General features: G+C 37.3%; 1 protein-coding gene across 3 annotated transcripts in view; it reads left to right on the forward strand.

Moving 5' to 3' along the window:
* Window positions 1-26,833, forward strand: part of ptprua (protein tyrosine phosphatase receptor type Ua) — a 353,612-nt gene that overhangs the window by 217,904 nt on the left and 108,875 nt on the right. For all 3 annotated transcript variants that reach the window (XM_067426694.1, XM_067426695.1, XM_067426696.1), the window contains exons 6-8: window positions 10,100-10,277; window positions 18,349-18,642; window positions 25,724-26,047. In XM_067426694.1, the coding sequence (XP_067282795.1) occupies window positions 10,100-10,277; window positions 18,349-18,642; window positions 25,724-26,047 (796 nt within the window). The remainder of the gene's footprint in view (window positions 1-10,099; window positions 10,278-18,348; window positions 18,643-25,723; window positions 26,048-26,833) is intronic.

Consider the following 26,833-nt stretch of genomic DNA (forward strand, 5'->3'; position numbering starts at 1 on the left):
TGATAACAACCGGTATAAAAAAAGAAAAGCTCCTAAGGGATAATGTACATCCTTTATGCAAAGGATGAGGTACATCCTGCCGTTTGTTATCGCAGAATAATCCTCTTCAGAGTGACGCAAGACGACTCCACTTAATTATTCTGTAATAAAAACTGGCTGGATTTACTAGATCTCTTACATAGCATGCAACTTTATAACTCTCAATTGTAAGTTTATATCATAGAGAGATACAATTAACTGCTAGATTAGAAAATTAATAATTTGATTTGAAAAATGTACAATTTTGAGCAACAACAAAAACAAGTAATTACCTTATTTGTTTTTTATTCTGTGGTGGAAGCAAGGAACATGTGTAATAAATGTACCTAAAAATGTATTATGTATATCTCTACTTTGTTGCTGTACCAATTATTTTGTGTCACAGCAGAATTCACTCACAGCTGACCACCACACAGAATTAATTTTATCTAGTATTCTCTTTCCACACCCAGTTGATTTATGGTGCATCTAATAGGTCTGTAATACGTGGAGATACCCGTTAACATTCTCATTAATCTCAATGGCAGCTGCTTGTCTGGTGCAGGGTCCCCCAGAAGCAATTTGAAATCTGCCATCTTGGCTCACGGACCACAACATGTTAATATTGCTCAGGCAATGACCTGAGCCACGAATGCCATATAATCGTTTTTCAGCAAAAGGAAAATAAAATGATAATTTAGATATGATAAAGTATAAAATAACACATTATAGATATGCTTATAAATAAAGAACAAAGCATTTATATCTGTATTTATAAACTGATTATTACTGTCTATTAATGCTTAAAAAATGACGAATTAACTATTTACTAATGCGTCATAGCATGCGGTTATTATAAAGTGTTACCCGAAGAGTATTGAAACTGTGGGATTGTGTTCCATTGTGATGTGCTCCATCTAGTAGTTTTTCGACACAAATGAATCCTGTGTCAACGCTCCCTATCAGGCTGATCTGTTCTCGCTTTCAGTTTTTATACTTGGTATTAGAGAGAAGTTCTTACCCCAGGCCATGTGGAGTCTTGTCTTACATCAATTTCACTCTCTCATTCATGTTGTTGAGAGGTTCAGTATAATTCCATCACACTGGAAAGGTCACACAAGTTTGAACGTGGATGCGCTGAAACAGCCCAGTATTAAAGAAAGCTATAGCAAATGAAAAAGCACTCTGGAAATCCTGCCATGTCCAGAAGCAGTGCATGACACAAGTGGTTTGGTGTTAAAGGTGCACAGAGTAATTTTTCAATTTCCCCCCGTAGGTTTTACACCTAAAGCTGTCCTTTGTAGTTGGATAAATAAACCGTATGAATAGCCCTTTCTATGAATAAAGCAATAGTGGTTCAAGTCCCATATTATTTTGAGTGATGATTGCTGCATATGCAAGATAAACCATAATCTAACATTAAATGAAAAGTAGGTCATTTTAAGCATATTAATTGTCTTCATTGCCCCTAACCAACCACGCACACGCACACACACACACACACACACACACACGGACACACACACCCAGTGATGTTGCTTATGGCTGTATCCAGCAATTAAAATCCTGCAACATTATAACAACTTTAAAACAATTTTCAATTTCTGAAAATAAATATTAATTAATAGTATTTGATTTTGATTACCAATAGTATACATTTTATTTTGATTTTTTAATTGTATTTTACTACAAGCAAATGTTAATGACTCATTATATATAATTTGGTGTGTTCAAACTATTATTACAGTTGTGATATTATAAGATGATAACATGAATGATGTTTGGTAGGGATGTGCCAGAAGCAGAATACATTATTCGGAAAGGCACGTATAATGGCACAATTATTAATGAATTCTAACAAATAATTGGAAATATATTCTGCAGACACTTCTCATGTTTGCTGGATAACAGGTGAGCTAGGAAAGAGCACAATATTACAGCTAAATAAACCTCTAAAATCAGTACACAGTAATGAGTGTGTGAAGTGAAGGAGCGTGGACACTATGAATTAAATGAGCACAGGGATTGCAAATCAATAGCCGCTTTGCCATCTCTATGCATCTCACAGAAATTAGAGCTTGTCAGTATGCACTGATCAGGCATAACATTATGACCACTGACAGGTGAAGTGAATAACACTGATTATCTCTTCATCATGGCACCTGCTAATGGGTGGGATATATTAGGCAACAATTGGATATATAAGCGGAAGTGTTAGAAGCATGAAAAATGGGCAAGCATAAGGATTTGAGCGAGTTTGACAAGGGACAATTTATGATGGCTAGACAGCTGGGTCAGAGCATCTCCAAAACTGCAGCTCTTGCGGGGTGTTCCCGTCCGCTGTGGTCAGTATCTATCAAAAGTGGTCAAAGGAAGGAACAGTGGTGAACTGGCAACAGGGTCATGGCCATGGCTCATTGATGCACATGGGGAACGAAGGCTGGCTCATGTGGTCGGATCAAACTGATGAGCTATGATAGCTCAAATTGCTCAAGAAGTTAATGCTAATGGTTCTGATAGAAAGGTGTCAGAATACACAGTGCATCGCAGTTTGTTGTGTATGGGGCTGCATAGCCACAGACCAGTCAGGGTGTTCATGCTGACCCCTGTCCACTGAGAGTGCCAACGTGGGCATGTGAGCATCAGAACTGGACCACGGAGCAATGAAAGAAGGTGGCCTGGTCTGATAAATCATGTTTTCTTTTACATCACATGGATGGCCGGGTGCGTATGTGTTGCTTATTTATGGAAAACATGGTACCAGGATGCATTACTTGAAGAAGGCAAGCCAGCGGAGGCAGTGTGATGATTTGGACAGTGTTCTGCTGGGAAACCTTTGGTCCTACCATCCAAGTGGATGTTACTTTGACAGATACCACCTACCTAAGCATTGTTGCAGCCCTCTTTCAAACTGATAATGCACCCTGACACAAAGCAGAAATGGTTCAGGAATGGTTTGAGGAGCATAAAGGGTTTGAGGTGTTGACTTGGTCTCCAAATTCCCTAGATCTAAATCAAACAGAGCATCTGTGGGATGTGCTGAACAAACAAGTCCAATCCATGGAAGGCCCACCTCGCAACTTACAGGACTTAAAAGATCTGCTGCTAACATATTGGTTCCAGGTAACACAGGTAACACAGCACACTTTCAAGGTCTAGTGAAGTCTATGCCTTGTCGGATTAGGGCTGTTTTAGAAACACAAGGGAGACGAAAAGATATAGTTATAATGCTATGCCTGATTGATGTTTGCGTATATACAATATACTCATTTTTTTTACTACTTGTGCTAACAAAATATTTTAAATCTTGTAGTTATGCTATTTTATATGTTTGACTCACTCTCTTCCAGAGCCGGCAAGCATTTTATATTATTTAGAATTTGTTCAGATTTGCATTTGTATGCACAGTAAAAGTTGTTTTAGTGATTTCAACCATTGAATATTTTCTTTCAACTTTTACATTCTCTAATCAGCTACTTGTTCATAATGACAATGTAAGGTCTTCTTATGTTTATATTTCCAAGCAAAAAGACATGTACCACGACCTAAGGAGGGATGTTTTACGGTTATACCAAAAGGCATTTTACTTGCTATCAGACAACATCTTGATCATTTAGAGGCCATAGACATTTAAGTGTCAAATATAATTCAGTAGCCTTTATAGGGTTAAAATTCCTCTCATATCAATAGTTGGTCTCAAACTATAGCTTAATGCTACTTGTACATGACAAATACATGAAAAGCTCCTTAATCAGCCATTTGATTTACAAAACCTTCTACATATACCTTACATATTGTTTTAAAGCCAGTATTCTCTTCACTGAAACTCCATTTTCTTTATCCCAGTGTATAATCTCTCTCTCTCTCCATGCAGTAGAAATGGGCTTGAACTAATGCTGAATTCTTGTGCTCGTTGCTCTATAATTGACTGGATTTTCTCTTCATATAGCTCTCTGAGTTTGCACATATGAAACACTTTCTGGGTGACTGAAGTTGCTGAGGGCATTTTTCATTTTGAGTTTTTAGCACCAGATGCGAGTCCCCAGGTTTTAGGTAGAGGACTTTTTTCTTCCTTTTTTTTTTGTTATTGTTGTTTCTTTTCAACGCACTGGTTGTTTTGTATGCAAATCCAATTGGAAAGCATCTTTCAAGACAGAGGACAACACTAGCTCTGTTTCTTGTGAGCTGAACCTATTTGAACCTCTTTGCCTTCTAAGACCGCATCCCAATCATCATGGAACCCAGTGATATGAATGCTGAAAGTACTCACAATATATGTGTATACTGGTGCATTTTTTAAATTTGATTTAACTATGTTTTAAATGTATCCCTGCAAAGCTCTTTCTCACACACAACATAACAAATTTGGTTTTGCACACACACACACACACACACACACACACACACACACACACACACACACACACACACACACACACACACACACACACACACACACACACACACACACACACACACACACACACACACACACACACACACACACACCACACACACACACACACACAGTCTCAAACTCCTCTCAGCTCTCAGCCATTAATTAATATAGTTAATGTCTTCTTCAAATTCTCACCACAGGCGAAACACTTCACACTGATATTTCCTTATATCAGTTATCACTAACAACCAGCATATGCATTTAAATGATACCTAATAAGGCTGTTAAAGTTTTGCATAAGCACATTTAACTTGCACTTATACTGCAGTTATTGCAAGTATGCCTCCATAACAAATGTTCTTTACTAGCTAAAATTTAGAACTTATCTTTTTACTCGCCCTCACATTCAGTCCTCACCCATATTACATTCTTCTGTTCACTAAAGAAATGTAAAACCCCCCAAGATAATGAAAGTTCATATTGTCAATAACCAAACTTAACACACGGTTTTGAAAATACTGAAATGAGAATTAGATGCACAAAGCTGTCATGGAGTGACAAATCAGCTAGCTATTAGCTAGCTCAAATTAGCTATATAATCAAATCCTAGAGATCAGTGACATTATTACTGTGCGGTAGAATATCTATATCAGTCAAATTGGTTCCATGCGATATAGCTAGTGTATGATTAAAATGATGAGTGTGTATGGTGATTACTTGATTACAAATGAGTTTAGTATGTCTGTAAATGCAACTCTTAACAGAAAGAGTTTGTATTATCACCGATTTGTATTATCTGAATGTTAAAAATCAGTGCATAATCGATGCCGACTAATAGGTTTGAGCACAAACTCTTTTAGAAAAAACAACATTGGGCCCTGGAGGTCTACACAGAACCCAGAGCAAGAGATAAAATAATATATTTTTTTCTTATACACGAAAGTGCACGTCTCTAGCTTCAACTTGTGTCGTGAGACGTGTCCTCACCAGCAATAAAAGGACATACATCTGATACATTCGCCATTAGAACAGATGAGTATGTTTCTTAGTATAAACAAGAGTAGCTGGGACCAGGCTAGTGATGCTAACGGCTAAAGCTAGTAGCATATGTTTGGGAAAACGTATACTAGTGCTATCAAAGCCTTCTGAATGCTTTTGATATAGAATACTATCGGGATATGCTCATCCAATGTAGAAAGAGAAATGATAGGTTATAAAATTTACTTTAAGAAGAAAACAGACAGAACTAGACAAAGCTCCAAAATCAAACCACGAGGCAGCAACAAACAGGAAAAGAAGGCTCCGATATACTTAAAGCGAAATCTGAAAATAAACAAAAAAACAAAGAAGTGATGTATTTTTTTTTTTTTTAAATCAGGCCGAAACAAACTTAATTTGGAGTGCATTTGGGGATTCTGAAAGCTTGCTAAAGCTAACTTTACAGATATGTTAGCCAGACTGCTAATTACCTTTGCACTACTACTGTTGGTTCACAGCGATTACGTAGCTAATAGGTAGGTGTGAGCAGTGAAAATCTTTTCTAATTCATTTAGTCTGTTCATTCTGTCGAGTAAAAACCATGAACACACTGGAGAGCTGCTTAATAGTTAAAAATGAAGTTGTACTTGATGAAACGAGACAGTGTTTTTCAAGTTTAATGTGGTAAAGCTGCTTGATTTTAAGCTATCTATTGCATAAAGGGCTATATGAATAAACAATGCGACTTTACTGGAGTGCCGTAGACCTTGTGCAAACATCCACATTGCTATGATCTGATACTTTTCTTCTACTTTATTAAAATTCTTGCTGTTTTCTCAACTTTGTTGTGTGTTTATTTTGTTATTGAGTTAAAGCATGCAGCACATATTGACATATTCATCTAAAACTTTGCTCTCAGCAGAGTGGGTGGCGTTGGATGTTCGCTTACAGTATTGGCGCCCACATATTTTGAGCTTCGTTTTACCCCTAAACGAAAAACACATGCTATATATTCGCCGTGAGGGTATATCGACAGCCCATCTTCCCCGTTCAGTGATTTAATCTGGGGTCTCTTGTCAAACGATGATGGTTCAGATGCTTTAATTGCAGCTTCTGTTTTGGCTTTGAGCAAATCTTTTTGGACTAAGATTCTCTCTCGGTTATGTTCGCACACTGTTCAAACACTTCTGTCTGTGTACATCACTAGTTCACTAGCAGGATCTCTGCCTCCATGCTGTTCTCAGGGCAGAGCGGGATAGTTCAAAACATGTGCTGACATTAGAAAGTTTGGCTTCCAGTTTAATTGCTGTGTATTATTTATTTAGTTTCTCTTGCATGGCCGTAAGGTACAGTGCGGTGAGGCACAAAATGGTGATATTTACATAATTTGTGTAATTGCCAGCCATTTCATTCTTCTGTTTATTTTCTATTCTGCTTTGCCAGCATCTCAAATGCTTTAAAGCAATTTAAGAAAGATTAAAGCTGTTGAAAGTGATCTTTCAGGCAACAAAGGGATGTTGTTTTGTTAGATATCTATGAGAGGTTTAGAAATAGTTCTCCCAAAAATGTAAATCCTGATATAATTTACTCACCCTCATGTTGTTCCAACCCTGACTTTCTTTCTTTTATGGAATGCAAAAGGAGACATTTTGCAGTGCTCCCAATGGTATTTGGATTATAATGAAAGCAGATGGCGACTAGGGATGTCCTGCTCCAAAAGAGAAGAAAAAACACCATAAACATTTTAAAAGTATGTTCACATCCATAGTCTTTCAAGCTAACTTCTTGTTAGCCTTCTGTTCTTGTTAACTAAAACTGAATTTATAAAAAAAAACAAAAAACATTTTCTTTAATGAAACAAAGCTGGCAGAAAACCTTAATGTTCATGACAAACTTAAAATTAAGTGGAAATTTCAAATGTTGCAAATATACTGAATTATTTTGAATCAGAAGTACTAAAATGATTACACTAAAACTGACAACAATAATAATAATAATAATAATAATAATAATAATAATAATAATAATAATAATAATAATAATAATAATAATTATTATTATTATTATTATTATTATTATTATTATTATTATTATTATTATTATTATTATTATTATACAGTAATCACTAGTAATTTCAGAGTGGAAATTGTTCCAAAGAAATTGTTCCAAATTTTTTTTTTTTTTTCATATAGTCTACTTACAGTGTATGATATTTTAAAAGAGCTTTTTTTCTTTTTACTTGACAGCCCCGGTGTTCTCTTATCCTCTGTTAATGGAGAGAAAAAATGTCATTCAGGTTTGGAATTACAAAATGGAAATAAATGATGCCAGAATGTAGGGTGATCTGTTCTTTTTTTAATCTCTCTTTTGAATGACAGGCTCTTTCTTTCATGTTCTCTGATTTTTGGGATCATTTCCTGTGTGAGCTGCTGCTTTGTCCAAACACCTGGAGGGTGTGTGCATTTAAAGGAATGAAGGGACTATGTGTTCCTTCGCTTTCTGAGGACCCTGCATCTCACTTTCTGAATACAGCACTAATTTTATGCACACGACACATTTTGCCCTTATTCTCTCATATTATGCTATTCATTGGCTATTCATAGGCTTCATATAAGCTATTCAGAAATGCTAGTTGGGTTTAAACAATGGAGGAAACTAATGATTTTCATCAATACAGCTAAACACAATTAATACATGTCAGTTCTTTATCTGAGCTTTTAGTTTTGTTTTGCTCTTTATGCACCAGAAAAAAAATATCATGGATAGACAATCCAGCCATGAACATATTTCAATAAATACTTGTATCTCACTGGTCACAATGTTTTGCATATCAATTTTTATGTAATATGTATTTTTGTTTGTTTAAATGGTAACACTTTACAATAAGGTTTCATTAAATGTTGAAAAGAACATTAACAAAGATAAATAAATGGAGTTGACTAGTTAACTGAGGTTTGGAAACGAGGACACACCTTAACCAATCACCTGACTTTTCAAAACAGTGCCGTTTGTCTTGTTCTCTCACTACGGAGATGCAGATTAACTAATCCGATTCAGATGATGATCTGTTTGATTTCAATGTCACCCTATCGAGGTTCATCTCTCATTATTCTGATCACAGTCATACTTCCAAATGCTTGCGGCCCCGTGAGCATTCTCGTCCAAAACCATCTCAAGAAAACTCTCCAGCTCCGGCTCGTTTCCTCTTAACTCGTTTCCTCTTACCCATGAACCGAAATCGCTATAATACACGAAAACCTGCTTCCTCGTTCCCCTCGCCAGCCATCTCCCCAGCACTGAAATCCTGCTCTGCATTGCCACGGCCGTCACATCTACCAGATCCGAGAACATCATCAGCAACACGACCACGGCTCGCCTTCAGCACACTCTTAAAAGCATACACTGACGCTGCACCCTCCAGAGGCTTCAGCGTTTACTATTCACAGCTCAATTCACAGTCAGGCACGTTCTCCCGAGTTCTTACACATACACCCCATAATTAAAGCCACCATTCTTTGGGGGTACTAATGGTCTAGGACATTAATACTCATCTACTCAAACAACAGAGCAGTAGCAGCAATCATAAATGCAGGCAGATTACATTCCACAGTTATCATTTGCAGTTCTTGTGAGCTGAGCCACTCACATATCTGGACAACTCAATCTCATAGTCCACTCACATTTTGGAAGTTCAGGCTCTCGGCTCCCGAATCAGACTTTTTGACAACCAAGTTCAGCTAAATCTCAGATCAAAAAATTCACTAATGCTTATCAAGAAGCTTTGCCGAGCCTTAAGCACATTTTCAGCTTTCTTGACTGGATGGTTTTAGAGGTTATCACGCCATCACAAACACTTTCCACTATGCACTGACCTAGCTTCTGCATCGCCTTTCTACACTCAAGCTTTGTAGAGTCTGTGTTCCCCCCATGTCTTTCGACGTCTTACGATGTTAAGAATTTTCCCCTACATGCTACGTCTTCCATCCATTTATCCATCCCTTCATCTTTGACATTTCTATCCACTCTTTCTCATATTCACTCTTTGGAGAAGCAAAACAGAGCAATTAGGAATATCCTACCCATTTTACATCTGCTCTTTCGTACTGAAACTGGAAAACTGTCCAACGATCCAGGTTCAGCAAGCACTTCTATCAAATCTTTCATATCGTTGGCATATGTCCAGAATGCCACTCAATTTCTGCATAGGAGCAGTGACCTCAGTGGCCAGATGAGGCATCTCAGACGAGACAATCTGATTATTCACAAGCATATCGCTTGTATATCTGTAATAATCTCAAGGACCTTTGTCAAGCCAAGCCTTCCTCAGCTCTTTCCAATTTTGGGGGTCCTAATCACTCTGCCTACATTTAACTGAGAAGATGCCTCCACTCCCGGAGTCTCCCGGCCGCCAACACCAGATGCCCAGATCAGCCTGATTATCATCCCCTTCTCTCTTCCCCTTCATCCTCTTCCTATTCATCCCTAACTTCTTCAGTAAATAATTATCCAACTTTGATGGTTGTGGTGTGGTCCTTGCTTGTGAAATGCTTTATAAGTGCAGTTCATTATTGGCTCATGTTTACTGATGTTAGCTAATAAACCTTATTGTAAAGTGTTACTGTGTAAAAATATTTGATAGCGATTGACTAGACAACGATATCACATGAAGGGATAAATTCTGCATTACTTATCTCTCTCTTTCAGAGACGTAATGGTGTTCTGATGGCACCATACTCCGTGACATCATCAGTAGGAGAGCGTCGATTGGTTGCGTGGTTTCAGGTGGGCGGAGCCCAACGTGGAGAGCAGGACCTCTACCGATGCATCACTGAGTCAACATATGGAGCCGCAGTGTCAAACTTTGCTGAACTAATCGTCAGAGGTATGACACATTTTCCTTCAAATTATGTTCTAGCTATATATATCTATATCAAGAACTTAAAGGGGACCAATTATGCCCCTTTTTACAAGATGTAATATACATAGCTGGTGTTCCCAGAATGTGTCTGTGAAGCTTGAACTCAAAATACCCCACAGATAATTTATAGTAGCCAATTTTCCAATTTTGTGTCAAATTACAGTGGGTATGGAAAGTATTCAGACCCCATTACATTTTTCACTCATTTTTTTACATTGCAGCCATTTGCTAAAATCATTTAAGTTCATTTTTTTCTCATTAATGTACACACAGCACCCCATATTGACAGAAAAACAGAATTGTTGACATTTTTGCAGATTTATTAAAAAATAAAAACTTAAGTATCACATGGTCCTAAGTATTCAGACACTTTGCTGTGACACTCATATATTTATCCATTTCTTCTGATCATCCTTGAGATGGTTCTGCACTTCATTTGAGTCCAGCTGTGTTTGATTATACTGATTGGACTTCATTAGGAAAGCTACATACCTGTCTATGTATGACATTACAGCTCACTGTGCAAATGAGAATCATGAGGTCAAAGGAACTGCGCATGAAGAGTTCAGAGACAGAACTGTGGCAAGGCTCAGATCTGGCCATGGTTACAAAAAAATTCTGCTGCACTTAAGGTTCCTAAGAGCACAGTGGCCTCCATAATCCATAAATGGAAGACGTTTGGGACGACCACAAGAGCTGGCCGTCCAGCCAAACTGAGCTATTGGGGGAGAAGAGCTTTGGTAAAGAGAGGTAAAGAAGAACCTGTAGATCATTGGGCTGAGCTCCAGAGATGCAGTCGGGAGATGGGATAAAGTTGTAGAAAGTCAACCATCACTGCAGTTCTCCACCAGTCGGGGCTTTATGGCAGAGTGGCCCCCGCAGAAGCCTCTCCTCGATGCAAGATGAATGAAAACCTGCATGGAGTTTGCTAAAAAAAACACCAGAAGAACTCCAAGATGGTGAGAAATAAGTTTATCTGGACTGATGAGACCAAGATATAACTTTTTGGCCTTAATTCTAAGCGGTTTGTGTGGAGAAAACCAGACACTGCTCATCACCTGTCTAATACAGTCCCAACAGTGAAGCATAATGGTGGCAGCATCATGCTGTGGGGGTATTTTTCAGCTGTATGGACAGGACAACTGGTTGCAATCGAGGGAAAGATGCAGCCAAGTACAGGGATATCCTGGACGAAAACCTTGTCCAGAGTGCTTAAGACCTCAGACTCAGCTGAAGGTTCACCTTCCAACAAGAAAAACACCCTAAGCACACAAATAAAATAATTAAGAAGTAACTTCACAAAAACCCATAACTGTTTTTGAATATCTCAGCCAGAGCCCTGACTTAAACCCAATTGAGCATCTCTGAAGAGACCTGAAAATGGCTGCCCACCAACGTTTATCATCCAACCTGACAGAACTGGAGAGGATCTGCAAGCAGGAATGGCAGAGGATCCCCAATCCGGGTGTGAAAAACTTGTTGCATCTTTCCCAAAAAATATTCATGGCTGTATTAGATCAAAAGGGTGCTTCTACTAAATTCTGAGCAAAGGGTCTGAATGCTTAGAACCATGTGATATTTCAGTTTTTCTTTTTTAATAAATCTGCAAAAATGTCAACAAATCTGTTTTTCTGTCAATATGGCGTGCCGTGTGTACATTAATGAGAAAAAAATTATAACTTAAATGATTTTAGCAAATGGCTGCGATATAAAAAAGAGTGAAATTTTGAAAAGGGATCTGAATACTTTCCATTCCCTCTGTTATATGTCTAATTTTGCCCCATTTGGGTGTGAGCAAAAACATGCCGTTTTATGTGTGAACCTTTAAATGCAAATGAGCTATGGCTTCTCATCCTCTTACATCCTTTTACAGCTAGTTCTTGGCATACTGAGATTTACGGGTTTACGAGTTTTCGCTTTCATCGATCGAGCGGTGCATACATTGAAATTCATGAATTTCCCAGGCATGCGTATAGAACTGAGAATTTTTAGTTTATGCTCCTTGTTTCTCAGCTGGTTTACTAGATTATATTATGCTATATATGCTATATGATTGGTTGATTAGATAATTGCATTAATGAGAAATTGAAAAGGTGTTCCTAATAATCCAAAAGTTTACAGCTGTTTTAGTGGTTTTAGTAATTTTAGTTGGTATTTCAAATAAATAAAACAATATACAGTATATATATATATATATATATATATATATATATATATATATATATATATATATATATATATATATATATATATATATATATATATATATATATATATATAAAATATGTTTATGGAGACATATTTTTATATATTTTTTTATTTTTAAAATATGTTTATGGAGATCTTATGCCTAAACTATAATTTTCCACGTTCTATGGTTGTGATCCGTCCGTCTGCTGTCTAGTTGTAAAAGTTTTCACCCGCTATATTGCTAAATGTACCCGATTTTGCATATCAACAGAAATATATACTGGTATAACCTGGACTCTCTTGAGACTCCCCTGATTTGCAACATAGTAATGATGAAATGCTGACACTCATCTGCACATTGACATGATTGGTGACAAGGTCATTCTGGTTAGAATTGGTTAGAAGGGACTTCAGAAACACATGTTTTTGAAACTTTTTTTTTTTTTCACTGGAGTTTTAAGGAGAAAATACTCAGCAATGGTGTTGGGTTATGAACATTGTTGTCTTAGAGTATATTAAAAACACCACATAGACATATACACAACATTAAAAACATTTTCAGGGGTCTTAAAATTAAATATTTAATCAATTTTAGATCACCTCATTATGTCTAAGTAGGAGGTTCTCTACTAGAATAATGAACAAAAAGTTCCATAAACCTGTACTTCACAAACTTTAACTTCTTAAAGCACAGAACGTTCTGAAATCTTCTGATCCATCTGAACTTCCAATCAAATCACAACACCTGATCATGTCTCCCTGATTTACTGTAATATCACATCCCCACCTAGAGATCTCTTCAGCAAAAGCTAAAAGCCTGAGTGAGTTGTAACCTCTTTGACTAGAGCACTCGAGAGAGCCGTCAGACTGATTACGGTCATATCCACCAATCAGAGACATATCTCACCCAAAAATAACGGAATTACTGGTGCAATCAGTTATGCAAATGACCCCACGTTGCCTCGTTATGGTCCTAGCACCCAAGTACCTCTCGTGATGGTGGCTTGATTGAAAAAGTGAATGACTCATATTTCTACTGGAACTGAGGTAATGCCACTGAAAATCCACAAAACAAAAGGAGTAATCACTGTTGTAGTGTTCTGTTTGGGTGGGTTGTCTATGTTTTGTTGCTTAAGTTCTGTTATTAGTTGCTTAAGAGTGCTGTATTTGCGTCACAGTGTGACATTTGAACATACACACACATACACACACACACACGTCGTGTTTCCATGTTTTATGGGGACTTTTCATAGGCGTAATGGATTTCATACTGTACAAACTGTATATCCTATCCCCCTACACTGCCCCTGCCCCTAAACCTACCCATCACAGGAAACATTCTGCATTTTTACTTTCTCAAAAAAAAAACTCCTTTTGTGTGATTTATAAGATGTTTTCCTCATGGGGACCTAAAAATGTCCCCACAAGGCAAAGGATTTCGGATATTGCCATCTTTGTGGGGACATTTCGTAGGGATTACCAGACCACACACACACACACACACACACACACACACACACACACACACACACACACACACACACACACACACACACACACACACACACACACACACACACACACACACACACACACACACACACACACACGTTGGTCTATGTGGTTTTTGAAATGTCCTCATAAACCCCATTTATAGTGTAATACCAGTGTAATACCCATGTAGTTATACAAATTCGTGTCCTCATAAACCACACCATGAATAAAATAAAAGTGAATAAAAGAGCAAATCAAACCCGTACAGATTTGCTGTGTTGCTCCATTCGGTTTTATTTAATTCTATAAACTATAATACTGATCTGCCAACATTGTCGCTATATGATAAATTAAAATAAGCTGATAACATCACTGTTTTCTCCAGTACGACTGTACAGCCAAATCTAATTTTGTTACAATATTATCCTGTTTGACACAGTGAAGCTGCTTTGACACAATCGTGATTGTAAAAGCGCTATATAAATAAAGTTGATTGATTGATTGATTGATCCATTCAAGCAAATTTTATGTCTATCAAAATAGACATATCCATGCTTTACTTACTTTACTTAAGGGGTTAGTTCACAAAAAAAATGTATTCTGTCATTATTTACTTACCCTCATGTCATTTGAACCTTTGTTCATCTTCGATCCTTTAAGTCTCGTAAGTTGCGGCGGGGGCTCCATGGATCCTGAACCATTTTTGCTTAGTGGCAGGGCTCATTATCCTGCTGAAAGAGGCCATAGCAACCAGGGAATACCTTTTCCATGAAAGGGAGTACAATGTCTGCAACAATTCTTAGGTAGGTGGTACATGTCACAGTAACATCCACATGGATGTCAGAACCCAAGGTTTCCCAGCAGAACATTGCCAAAAGCATCGCAGTGCCTCTGTCGGCTTGCCTTCTTCCCATAGTGCATCCTGGTGCCATGTGTTCCCCAAGTAAGCGATGCACACGCACCTGGCCATCCACATGATGTAAAAGAAAACTTGATTCATCAGACCAAGCCACCTTCTTCCATTGCCAAGGTCCATTTCTGATGCTTACATGCCCACTGTTGGTGCTTTCAGCGGTGGACAAGGGTCAGCAAAGGCACCCTGACTGGTCTGCAGCTATGCAGTCCCAACACACTGAATGCAATGCACTGTGTATTCTGACACCTTTCTATTAGAACCAGCATGAACTCTATGAGAAATTTGAGCTATAATGGCTCAGCTGTTTGATCGGGCCACACAGGCTAACCTTCACTCTCCTCGTCCATTAGTGAGCCTTGGCCGCCCATGACCCTGTCGCTGGTTCACCACTGTTCCTCTCTTGGACCGCTTCTGATTAATAGTGAGGACCACTGCAGACTGGGAACACCCCTCAAGAGCTGCAGTTTTGGAGATGCTCTGACCCAGTCGTCTAGCCATCACAATTTGTTCCTTGTCAGACTTGCTCAAATCCTTACACTTGCCCATTTGTCCTGCTTCTAACAAATCAACTTTGAGGCGAAAATATTCACTTGCTGCCTAATATATCCCAATCACTACAGGTACAGAGACTAAGAGATAATCAGTAGCTATTATTCACATCACCTGTCAGTGGCCATAATGTTATGCCTACTCAGTGTGTCTGTATATACTGACCCCAAGCTGTTGAACAGCAATGTATACATGTATTATATAGGATAGGCTTCAGATGGAGGACAACATTTGCCAAGCCAATATGCCCCTCCAGTTATACTATGTATTGTGCAATACAAACAGTAAAAGACTCATCAAGTCCTGGAACATCTTGTCCACCTCGATTGTAAGAAAAAGGCTCTATTAAGTGCGACTTTAAAAAAGGCACTTTTCAATGGGGTTAAATATGTCCAGTGGCTTTGCAATATTGAAACTATTTTCCACAGTCAAATGTGAGGTGCAGATACTTCTTACTCATTCTGGAACAAATTTGATACTGGCCAGAAACCCGTCTGGTTATGGAAGTCTGCATACAGGCATGCTTATCTATGTTCCTATTAACTTCTTGATTCATATTTGCTTTAAATGCAGAGCTATGAATAACTGCAATATTGAAAGTCAAGGTTTCACAGTCATACTGTTACTGATAGTATCTCATACAGAGATGGTGATTAATTTAAATTGAGAGATTAGACAGACTAAGCAATCAAGATAGATGTTTAATTCATTTGAATGTGACACTTAGATATCAGTAATAAAGCTGTCACAGATTACATGTTAATGTTGTGAGAAATATGCTTTTAATGCATGAAAGCTGCTTCTGTCTGACCTTTCACAGCATTTTTTTCATTTTTTTTCTAATTTCCTTCAGTCTGCGATCATTTCATTAACACTTTCTGTGAAGCCCATGCTCATAATATGAAATATATCCCCATTTATACGTATTCATTTATAAATATATTTATAGAACCACATAACCTATACTTCATTATAATCAAAGTTATAGTTATATTATTATGTAGGCGTAAGTAGTAGCTAGTCAGTCTTATGGTTCCATGATTGTATTTTTAAAGAATGCAGTCTGAATATGTTATTATATTATAGTTTACAATCTGCATCAGGAACATTGCATCATACTTTCCCTTTACTTAAAAACCCCTGTGGTGAAAAGCATGTTCATAATATTCGTTATATGTCTTATGGGGTGTTTTTAATGAATCTGCAGTGTAACAAAGAGAGTCTTAAAAATGCGTTTGAAATGGCCCATTCCCTGCCATCATAAACAAATAACCAATGCTGTCAACATGCTGGGATTTTTCCTATCATGCTGTGATATCACACAGTGATCACTAGAACACCTTTAAGAGGGTACATGAAACATTGGGTACAAAAAGCGATATAGCGTGTGAATTATTTATATGATCTTTATTACGATGTCTTAATGAGCTATATGTCTTTCTCCACTGACTTTCTATGATGTTCTGTCTGACTCTGAGCTGGTGAATGTGAAAATGAATGGTTTATGTAATATTTGCAACACGTTATTATATCTGTTTGATAATGTAGTCAAACTAAAGGCTAATCCTGTCAGTTACTGTTATGTATCTGACGTTGTGAGCGATACATAAAAAGCATCAGCATTCCGATACATCGACTTGTAGAGGACCCTATATGAATCAGTTTCTGCTTCAAACACATACGGCTGAATAAACCAATATTTCCAGTTGCCATATTGTGTAGCGTTTTTTACAGTTGGAGGCTACTACATCAAGTGGAGGCGGAGACTCATTTCCATAATGGTGCCCCCGTGTATACTAAATGAAGCAAGTGTGTAGAGTTACATTCAAGCTATTTTAAGACATGAAGAACTTATTTTCACAGGAAAAACTATGACTTGATCCAAAGTCAAAACTAAACTACAACAAGTATGTTCCGAAACTTGGCTCATCTAGTCAAGAGTAATGTAATTTAAATTAGACACTATTAATGCTAAACACTGTAAATATACCCTGTCAATCTTTGTGTTGTTCTTTCTGTGTGTAGCAACAATTGCTTTACAGACCCTTCTGAAGAACATTAGAAACAAACCCCTGGGGCCCTATCATACATGTGGTGTAATGTGGCGCCAGATGCGACACAAGTGTTTTTTGCTAGTTTCAGCCCGACGCAGTTGTCATTTTCACGTCCTGTGGATACGTTGATTAAACAGCAAATGCATTTGTGACCATTTGGTCCGAAAAAAAGGTGCATTGTTGCACATTGCTATTTTGAGGCAACTGAAAACTGATTTAAAGTCAATGGCGCAATATTGTTTCTGTTATTTAAAGCGATAGTTTACCCAAAAATGAAAATGTGATGTTTATCTGCTTACCCCCAGGGCATCCAAGATATGGGTTAAGGGACAAGGGGTAGGTGTGTTTGTTTCTTCAGTAGAACACAAATTAAGATGTTAAACTCCAACTGTTGCTCGTATAATGTATGTCAGTGGGGTGTATTTCTATGAGAGAGTAAAAAAAACACATTTGACATACAAATCCATATTAAACACAGTGGCTCGTGGCAAAACGATCAGTTTCTGCGAGAACTCTCCACAACGCGTACAGCAGCACATAAACATTTTATAAACACCGGAGAAGCATTCAGTCTTGGTGGATCCGGACACATCCTAGTGCACCCGTCCCATGAGCTTTAGACCGTGCGCTTAGATCGTTAAAATAGGGCCCCTGAAGTGTATTTTGAACTATATCCTTTTTAATTTCAGTCTGATTTAAATGTGTGCTGTTTAATTATTTATTTAGAATATATCACCATTTAAAAAAGACTGAGGACAAATAAAGGGTGATTCCTGTCCAAATGCATCCTCTTGCAAAACTTAAATTTTTCTTCTCCTGTACTCTTTTGTAGTCCCGCCCACACCAATAGCTCCACCCCAGCTGCTGCGCTCTGGCCCCACCTATCTGATCATCCAACTCAACACTAACTCTATAGTTGGCGACGGGCCGGTGATCCGCAGAGAGATTGTGTACAGGGCCAGTCATTCGCCATGGTCTGAAACACACGGAGTCAACTCACTAACGTATAAAGTCTGGCACCTGGAGCCAGATACAGAGTATCGCATCAGCGTTCTTCTCACCCGGCCTGGAGAGGGTGGAACCGGCCCGCCTGGACCCCCGCTGGTCAGCAGAACCAAGTGTGCAGGTAAATAGAGCCAGAAAGCATGCTTGTTGAGAGTTTATATCTCAGACAGCTGATGGATTCATTTTTACTGCATTAAAGCTATGACTGATGATGCGCTTTAGACAACTCAAGGGGAACTGAGGGCAGATGTAAACTTTATAACTAGCTAGCTGTTTCAATATGTTCTGTTTACCACCAATTTAGTGATTACATGGCTGTCTTATGAGAAAGAAAATTATCTTTATATATTAATTTACATACACACAATATAGATTTTTTTCAATAATAGCATAAATATAGTAAAACCTCAAACAATGAAACTTTTCATTTTATTTACTTCACTTTGAAGTAAGTTGAGCCAAACAGAGTCAAGTAGTCTTGTACTGCATAATCACATTTTGGTTTTGTTCTCTGATCCTCTGAGGGGTGTTTTTTTTGTCTGATTTTTTTTTTTTTTTTTTGTCTGAAGTAAAGTGGACCCAACTGTAGTATAAATGTACTTGTGTCATAACCTTGCTTTTGGAATTTGTAATATATCACTGTCAAAGGTGCTCTGAGACTCTATTCATCTTGGTTGCCAGTAGCAGCAGAAGAACACGGTCCCTGAATACACTGCATGCATGTTGCTCATGTGGCAGACATCTTTATTTTTGGTACACGCTGTTGATGGTTTGTTGCAGAGGCTGTTACTGCTGTGCTTGTTTTTGCAATGGATTATTATTCTGCATAATTTGATATCTTTGGCTATTTATATTGCAATATAATATTGTATATTTTCCTCCTCTTAAGAAGTTATTTTCATGTAGGTATATGCTAACATACACATAACCTTTTTATGACATATTGAGTATTGCTGAAAATACTGTGTGTGTGTCCTGGGAGTGACATCAGGTCAGACTTCAACACTCAAATCTGGGTGGATAATTATATTATATTATATTATATTATATTATATTATATTATATTATATTATATTATATTATATTATATTATATTATATTATATTATATTATATTATATTATATTATATTATATTATATTCAAATCGTATTGGCTATTCTCCCAGTAAAAGCACTTTAACCGTTTCACATGCAGTTAGCATTACTCCGCTTGCAACATTTCTCAGTGTCATGGCGATGAGCAAACCTCCATACATTTACAAATACTTCCGTATGGTTCTAATAATGTAGTTATTTAGACCTCAAATATGTGACTCGTATAAAGTCACGTTTTACATGTTTGCCTGTTTTACAATTTGTTCAAAAGCTTTCAAAAATGGAACCTCCGGGCCATAAGCAGCCATTCAGCGTTCAATATACCCGCCATGAATCGCTTCATCTCGGCTGGTCATTCTGGAATCTGCCGCTGGCTCTTACTGTATGTAGATAGTGGTTAAACATGAGATAATTAATTTGGGGTATATCAAATGGGCAATCTTTGGTCTTATTAATCTGTTACTTGTTCCAGAGCAAACCGATTTGGGTAAAGGGGAAAATGAAGTGTGATAACTTTATATTAGACTGTTTATCTTAAATCATATAGGGCAGGGGTCAGCAAGTATATTTGGCCACAGGCCAAAAAAATTATAATTGCCACCAGATGCCAGGCCAGGATATAAGGGATAATTTAAAGGGTAAGTTCACCCCAAAATGAAAATGATGTCATTAATTGCTTACCCTAATGTCGTTAAACACCCGTAAGACCTTAAAGTTCATATTCGGAACACAAAAGAACATATTTTTGTTGAACGAAGTTTTGGATGTTATGAATCAGTGTATTGATTCATGATTCGGATCGCATGTGACAACTAACTAATAAAAAGGAAGCTGAATTTGAGTCACGTGTTGGTGCTGAATTTATTGTTCACATGTTGGTGCTGAATCCCAGTATTATAAGCAAAAGATTTGATGGTTTACTGTTCGTTTTATCATACCACACTTTTCATGATGTTTCTTTTAGAGGCGTATCTAGCTCTCCATTCCACAGACTCTTTCAAACGTTTTTCAGAACTTTTCAAATTAAAAGCTCTCAATTCATCCCAAAATAAATAATTGCTACAAAAACGTTTGCATACCTTTAAAAAAAAAAAGAAAAATCACTAAAGACAAATTGCTTGTGAGTAACAGTTGTTTGCATGTGTTTATCTCCTATTGTCTTTTTTTCTTGTTTATTTACTCCCTTGTGCCCTCAAACTGTTAGCCTGACATGGTCATACTCATTTCTAGTCCGAATATGAGTCTGAAACTGCTCCTTTGGGCTGTGATTATGGGGTGTGTTTCAACCGAACCAGGAAAGACCTCAATTGGATAGACCTACAACCAATCAGAGCAACGAAGCAACGCATTACGTTAGTTGTCAAATGTCAACAGAACTCAACAGCACTGTGTTGCCAAGTCCACGTTTTTTTTCTGCGGGTTGTTTTCCATTTCCGCTTGTTGAAGCGACTATTATGTGATATATAGACCCATGAATGCGAATTTTAGCAGGCAACCTTGCCAAAATAACACACATTTTACCCCCCAAACGCCATTTTTTTCTGAATAACCCCCTGAGAAGCTATTGTTTAGGGCTAGTAGTTGGCACATTTTTGTTTGAAAAACTTAGCAACCCTGTCTCCACGCGCGCTGGAATAAACGATCTTTGCCAGTGTTATAAAAAAAATAGAAGAATTTAAGGATACAGAGTACTTACCCAACATGATCATCTTTTCAAAGAGAAATAGTGAAGGTGAATGCATATATGAACAAGTTCTCAGTTTAGGATTTGAACAAATATAATCCAAGTGCCTTTTATGACGTGCATGATTACGTTTTTGTTGATCATCTGTCCATCATCGTCTAAAGCCCGCCCTGATGATTTCATTGGTCCGAACAGTTTTTTTTTTGGCATAATCACCACTCTATGGATCAATTCCAGACCGAACCGCCCGAGCTCAAATGTTGTGGGCGGGGCTGAGTTCGGCTGGCATCCAGGCTATCAAACTTATATAAAAGCAATATCACACTCGTTGCCATGCAATATAACTTTATATAAGCACGCTGTGATTATCTATGGCTGAATAACAGCAGTGCTGATATACAGCCATATCACATTGCTACTTGTGTGATATTTTCATTATTACATTATATTATCGGTAAATATTACATTTATGTAATATTTATTTATTGGAATATTACGTATTTTAAATGCCTTTTATAATGTATTACATTTACTCATCTCATGTTACCAAATTTTGATTAAATCAGAAATAGCATAACATATTTTCTTTAGACATTTTTCTAACCTTGAAAAATATCTTCTTATTAATATTACATAAACGACACTACAAGCCAGCACACACTATTTGCTTTTCCCTTTGTTCTGTGTTTTTTTTTTTTTCTTCTTTCTGTCACTGTATCTCTCTCGGCCCTCTAAGTGAAACAGATTCAATTCATATCAGAGGTCAGATTTAAGTTCTCAGGAGATGTGACTCTTTTGTGTGTGTGTGTGTGTGTGTGTGTGTGTCATTTCCAGCTGTTAGGCCATTCCTCATCAGGCCTGTGGGAGTTTTAGTAGATGCGTCTCATTAATTAGTGTAATCAGGTTGATTTGTCTTGAGGACTCTGAAGGAGGGCAGAGGTGCGGGTTTGTATGGTGGACTGCGGGCATTCAGCAGGGTTGACTGGGCATTGACTGTCTCAGGCAGCTATGAGTGTAAACATGAAATGTCTCACAAAAAATATCAGGGTCAAATTTCACCCCTCAAAAACATATTAATAATAAATACACATACAGATTTATTTTTATGAAAGGTAAAAATGAGATTTTAATTATCATAATGCACTCGGGGATTGCACTTTTGTTTGTGATAACAAAATTAAAATTTTAATAGTTAGCTTTTAAAATACAAAAATAAAGGACACAGAAGAACATATAATAAGCGTAGGTTGGCTGATGGATGGATAGTGACACTTGCCTTTATAGTATTTGTTGTCTAAGAATTTTCAGTGTGTTTATTGTGCCTTGATTTCATGTACAGTAAACAGTTATAATACTTTACAATACTTGTCTATTTATTGTTACACCTTTAAATAATTAAACCACACGACAATCAACCCATTTGTTTCAAAAGAACATGCATTTTAAGATACATTATGACTACGTTATTAAAATGCATTTTAACAAACATTATTAATACATTATTAATAACAATGTGTTACCCTACCTTAAAAATCTCAATGGTTTTCTTTAAGGAAAATGTTAGATTAAAAAATGGTGGTGAAATATGATTTGGGTATGTTTTTTATAGGACCTTTCTTTCATATTAAAGGGTAAGTTCACCCAAAAATAAAAATATAAAAAATAATTTCATAAATTACTCACCCTCATGTCGTTGGACACCCGTAACACCTTCATTCATCTTTGGAACACAAATGAAGATATTTTTGACAGCTGATGGCTGAGAAAGGCTTCAGAAAGGCCTCCGTTGGCATTCAGTACATTTCCACTGACCCTCTCACAAGACCCATAAAAGGCACTAAAGACGACATTACAACGTCCATCTCACTACAATGGCTGTACAATCATTTTACAAAGTGACGAGAATAGTTTTTGTGCGCAAAAAAACACAAAATACTGACTTTATCCGCCAAGTTATTGTCTTCCGTGTAGGTCTCGGACGTGAACTCACATGTTAGCGGCGCTCCTCCTCTTCCGGGTCATGTGTTGAACGATGGATCTGCGTCATATTCTCGCACATGCGTTGAGTTGACGTCAATAACTTGCTGGATAAAGTCGTTAGTTAGATTTTAGTGCGCACAATAACTATTTTCGTCGCATTGTAAAATGATTGTACAGCCATTGTAGTGAGATGGGCGTTGTAATGTCGTCTTTAGTGCCTTTTATGGGTCTTGTGAGTGGGTCAGTGGAAATGTACTGAATGCCAATGGAGGCCTTTCTGAAGCCTTTCTCAGCCATCAGCTTTCAACAAAAATATCTTCATTTGTGTTCCAAAGATGAATAAAGGTCTCACGGGTGTCGAACGACAGGAGGGTGAGTAATTAATTAAATCATTTTCATTTTTGGGTGAACTAACCCTTTAAGGAGGTTATTTCAGTTTTAAAGTATAATTAATTATAGTGTTTTAGTTTAGCATTGGACATTTGTTGAGCTACTTATCCTGTAATGCCAAGTGCTATCGAATTTATACATCTCTCTCTCTCTCTCTCTCTCTCTCTCTCTCTCTCTCTCTCTCTCTCTCTCTCTCTCTCTCTCTCTCTCTCTCTCTCTCTCTCTCTCTCTCTCTCTCGTTATCTTTGTGGGGACCTTCCATTGACATAATGACTTTTTTTACAGTAAAAATTGTATATTATATCCCCTTAAGAAACATGCACCCACAAACACAGGCACATGACTCACTTGGCTCGTCTCCTGTCTGTCTCTCTCTGGGGTAGAAATACATGTCAGTCTTAGAGAGAGGGAATTGAAGTGACAGGAAATAGAGACAAGGACCCCTGCCTTCACACATGACATATGTAATTAACTCATAGCAGCTCTAATCACATCTGCACTGAGAGAGAGGAAGCAGAGTTATATGAAATAATACATTATATATAATGATAAATGTTGACATAAATTATAAAGTAATTATACATTAAAATACTTTATTGCTCTCTCTGACCACTTTTCAAAGACAAACAATTCCTTCTCTCCGGTTCCATCTATCAGTCAGTTTTGAAATGAATTGCTCTGTTTTCAATTTTATGATTGTGTGTGTATATATATATATATATATATATATATATATATATATATATATATATATATATATATATATATATATATATATATATATATATATATATATATATATATATAGCCAATATGATATCAAACACAGAATGTGAAAATCACATTCTACAACAAAATGAACTCCCAAAGAGTACAGGCAGTAACAACTGCATTTACAAAAATTCTGTGCATTGAGTATGGAATCAAACGGAACAACCAGTTGTTAATTATGCATTTAAATGCGCATTAGAGAGGTGTCTCTCTTCTGTATGAAAATCACAGGGTACGATGTAAAGAGGTTTTACTAATCCGTTTTGCCAGATCAGACAGAAAACCAAACAGCAAACAAGCCCAATATAAACCAAAATGAATCCAAATGCTTTATATTGAAAACAAGACAAAATATCATGACCTGCACCTGACAATAAAAAGCGGACACCCTACACTACACAACACTACAAGAGAACACTTTGAGAAGCAGGCTTCCAAGCATAACAACCCACGACGCCCCTGTTGACAGTGTTACAATCAATGCAATTTGTGTTGCATACTCATACAGAATAATAAGGGGATTCACTCGTGTAGTTATATGTGGTTGTCTCCTGAAATTGTACTCTGTGTGTGTGTGTGTGTGTGTGTGTGTGTGTGTGTGTGTGTGTGTGTGTGTGTGTGTGTTTGGTTTTATGGTTAATCAAACAGATGGACAAGGAATCCAGGACTTCTCCAATCATTTAGTTTGTTTAAACCCCTCTCCTGCAATCTTACATTCCTCTGTCTTAAATTTTGAGTCCAACTCCCACATCTGAACATCTAATCAACAGCTAAAAAATAGAAACATGATTCCGCCCTGCAGATTTTCTCTTTTCAATCTTTGTCCATTACACAAAAAGGATTTGGAAAAATATTTTTTTAAATGATTAAAATGTTATTCACACTAAAAAAAAAAGGTCTTTTCAGAACTGTTTACTGAACAAGTTCTTCATGAAATCACTGTTAAAACTGCCTTTTGGAACCTTTATTTATTATTTTCATAATGTACTTCTTGGTAAAGGCAATCTTATAATGCACTGTGACAAGCTCAGTGCAACAAATAAAACATAAATAAAAAATATATCCAAGATGTTGGACATTTTGAAAAAAAAAAACATTTAATATTGAAAGGTATTTAAAAGTTTCCTTTTGGTGTAATTAATACAAATAATATGTAATGTTTGTTCTATGCTTATTTAAGTAAGCAGGTGTCATTAGCTTACCAACATGTAAGTCAAATTTGTGTGAAAATGTGCAATGTACATCATTTAGTTCATAATTCAGTTCCTCTTGTCTCATCCAGAGCCCATGCGTCCCCTCAAAGGTTTGACGGCTTCGGAGATTCAGTCCCGTCAGCTGCTCCTGCAGTGGGAGCCGGTCGGCTACAACCTGACACGCTGTCATACGTACTCACTGTCGCTTTGCTACCGCTACTCCACTGCTACCGGGGGCGGAGCTGGCGGGAATAATGCCACAGTGAGGGAGTGTCTGTCGGTGGAGAGGAACACCTCCCGCTTCACACTCCGGGATCTACCACCATTCCATGCCGTTCATGTGAGGCTGGCTCTGGCCAATCCAGAGGGCAAGAAAGAGAGCCGAGAAGTGACCTTTCAGACAGAGGAAGACAGTGAGTACTGAATCTTTTTTAAAGGTGCAGTGTGTATTATTTATGAGGATCTATATACAGAAATGCAATATAGTATACATAATTATTACCTTAGAATGAGCCATTTCTATCTACATATACCGCGGGTCCCCTTACAGTGAACTCACCCTTTTGCGGCGTCATGTTTCTCCAGTAGCCCTAAACGAAAAGAATAAAAATTCTACAGAGCGCCAGCTACCCTCTGCTCTCTCTGACGACATCTTTGTCCTGTGTTGGCCACCATAGCGTCTCTATGTGCTTCGATAGGGAGGGGTGAGCAGTGGGCGGATGCAATTCATAAACTCACCGCTAGATTTTGCTAAAATTTACACAACGCAAAGTCACCATGAAATTAAAATTCAATTACACTTTATTAAAATAGGTATGCAGTATAAAAAAGTAATACATCATTTGCAATAGTACATACACATAGTGAGTTCTTTCAACAAAATTGTCATTTCATTGTTGAAAAGTTTTTCCTTTTGGGCTATTTTTAATCTGTGAAAATGACAAAAATGGCTGTTATGCATGCCAGGTCAATAACTGGTCGCCTGCACATGACATCACCGTTTTCACAAATCACGTTTTGTTGTTTATGGTAATGAAAAGATCTTCATAAACGTGCACTTTGAAACACAATTTAAAAAGCTTGACCAAAACAGCAGTGTAGTGTAAATTTGGGCTAAATTCCAAGTTCTCAATCGTTTCAGACAGCACTCCGAATTTATATTGTTATACTTATTTTTTTTTTAAATATAATTATTATTT

The sequence above is a fragment of the Pseudorasbora parva genome, chromosome 19 (genome assembly GCF_024679245.1).
Source record: "Pseudorasbora parva isolate DD20220531a chromosome 19, ASM2467924v1, whole genome shotgun sequence".
Taxonomy (NCBI): domain Eukaryota; kingdom Metazoa; phylum Chordata; class Actinopteri; order Cypriniformes; family Gobionidae; genus Pseudorasbora; species Pseudorasbora parva.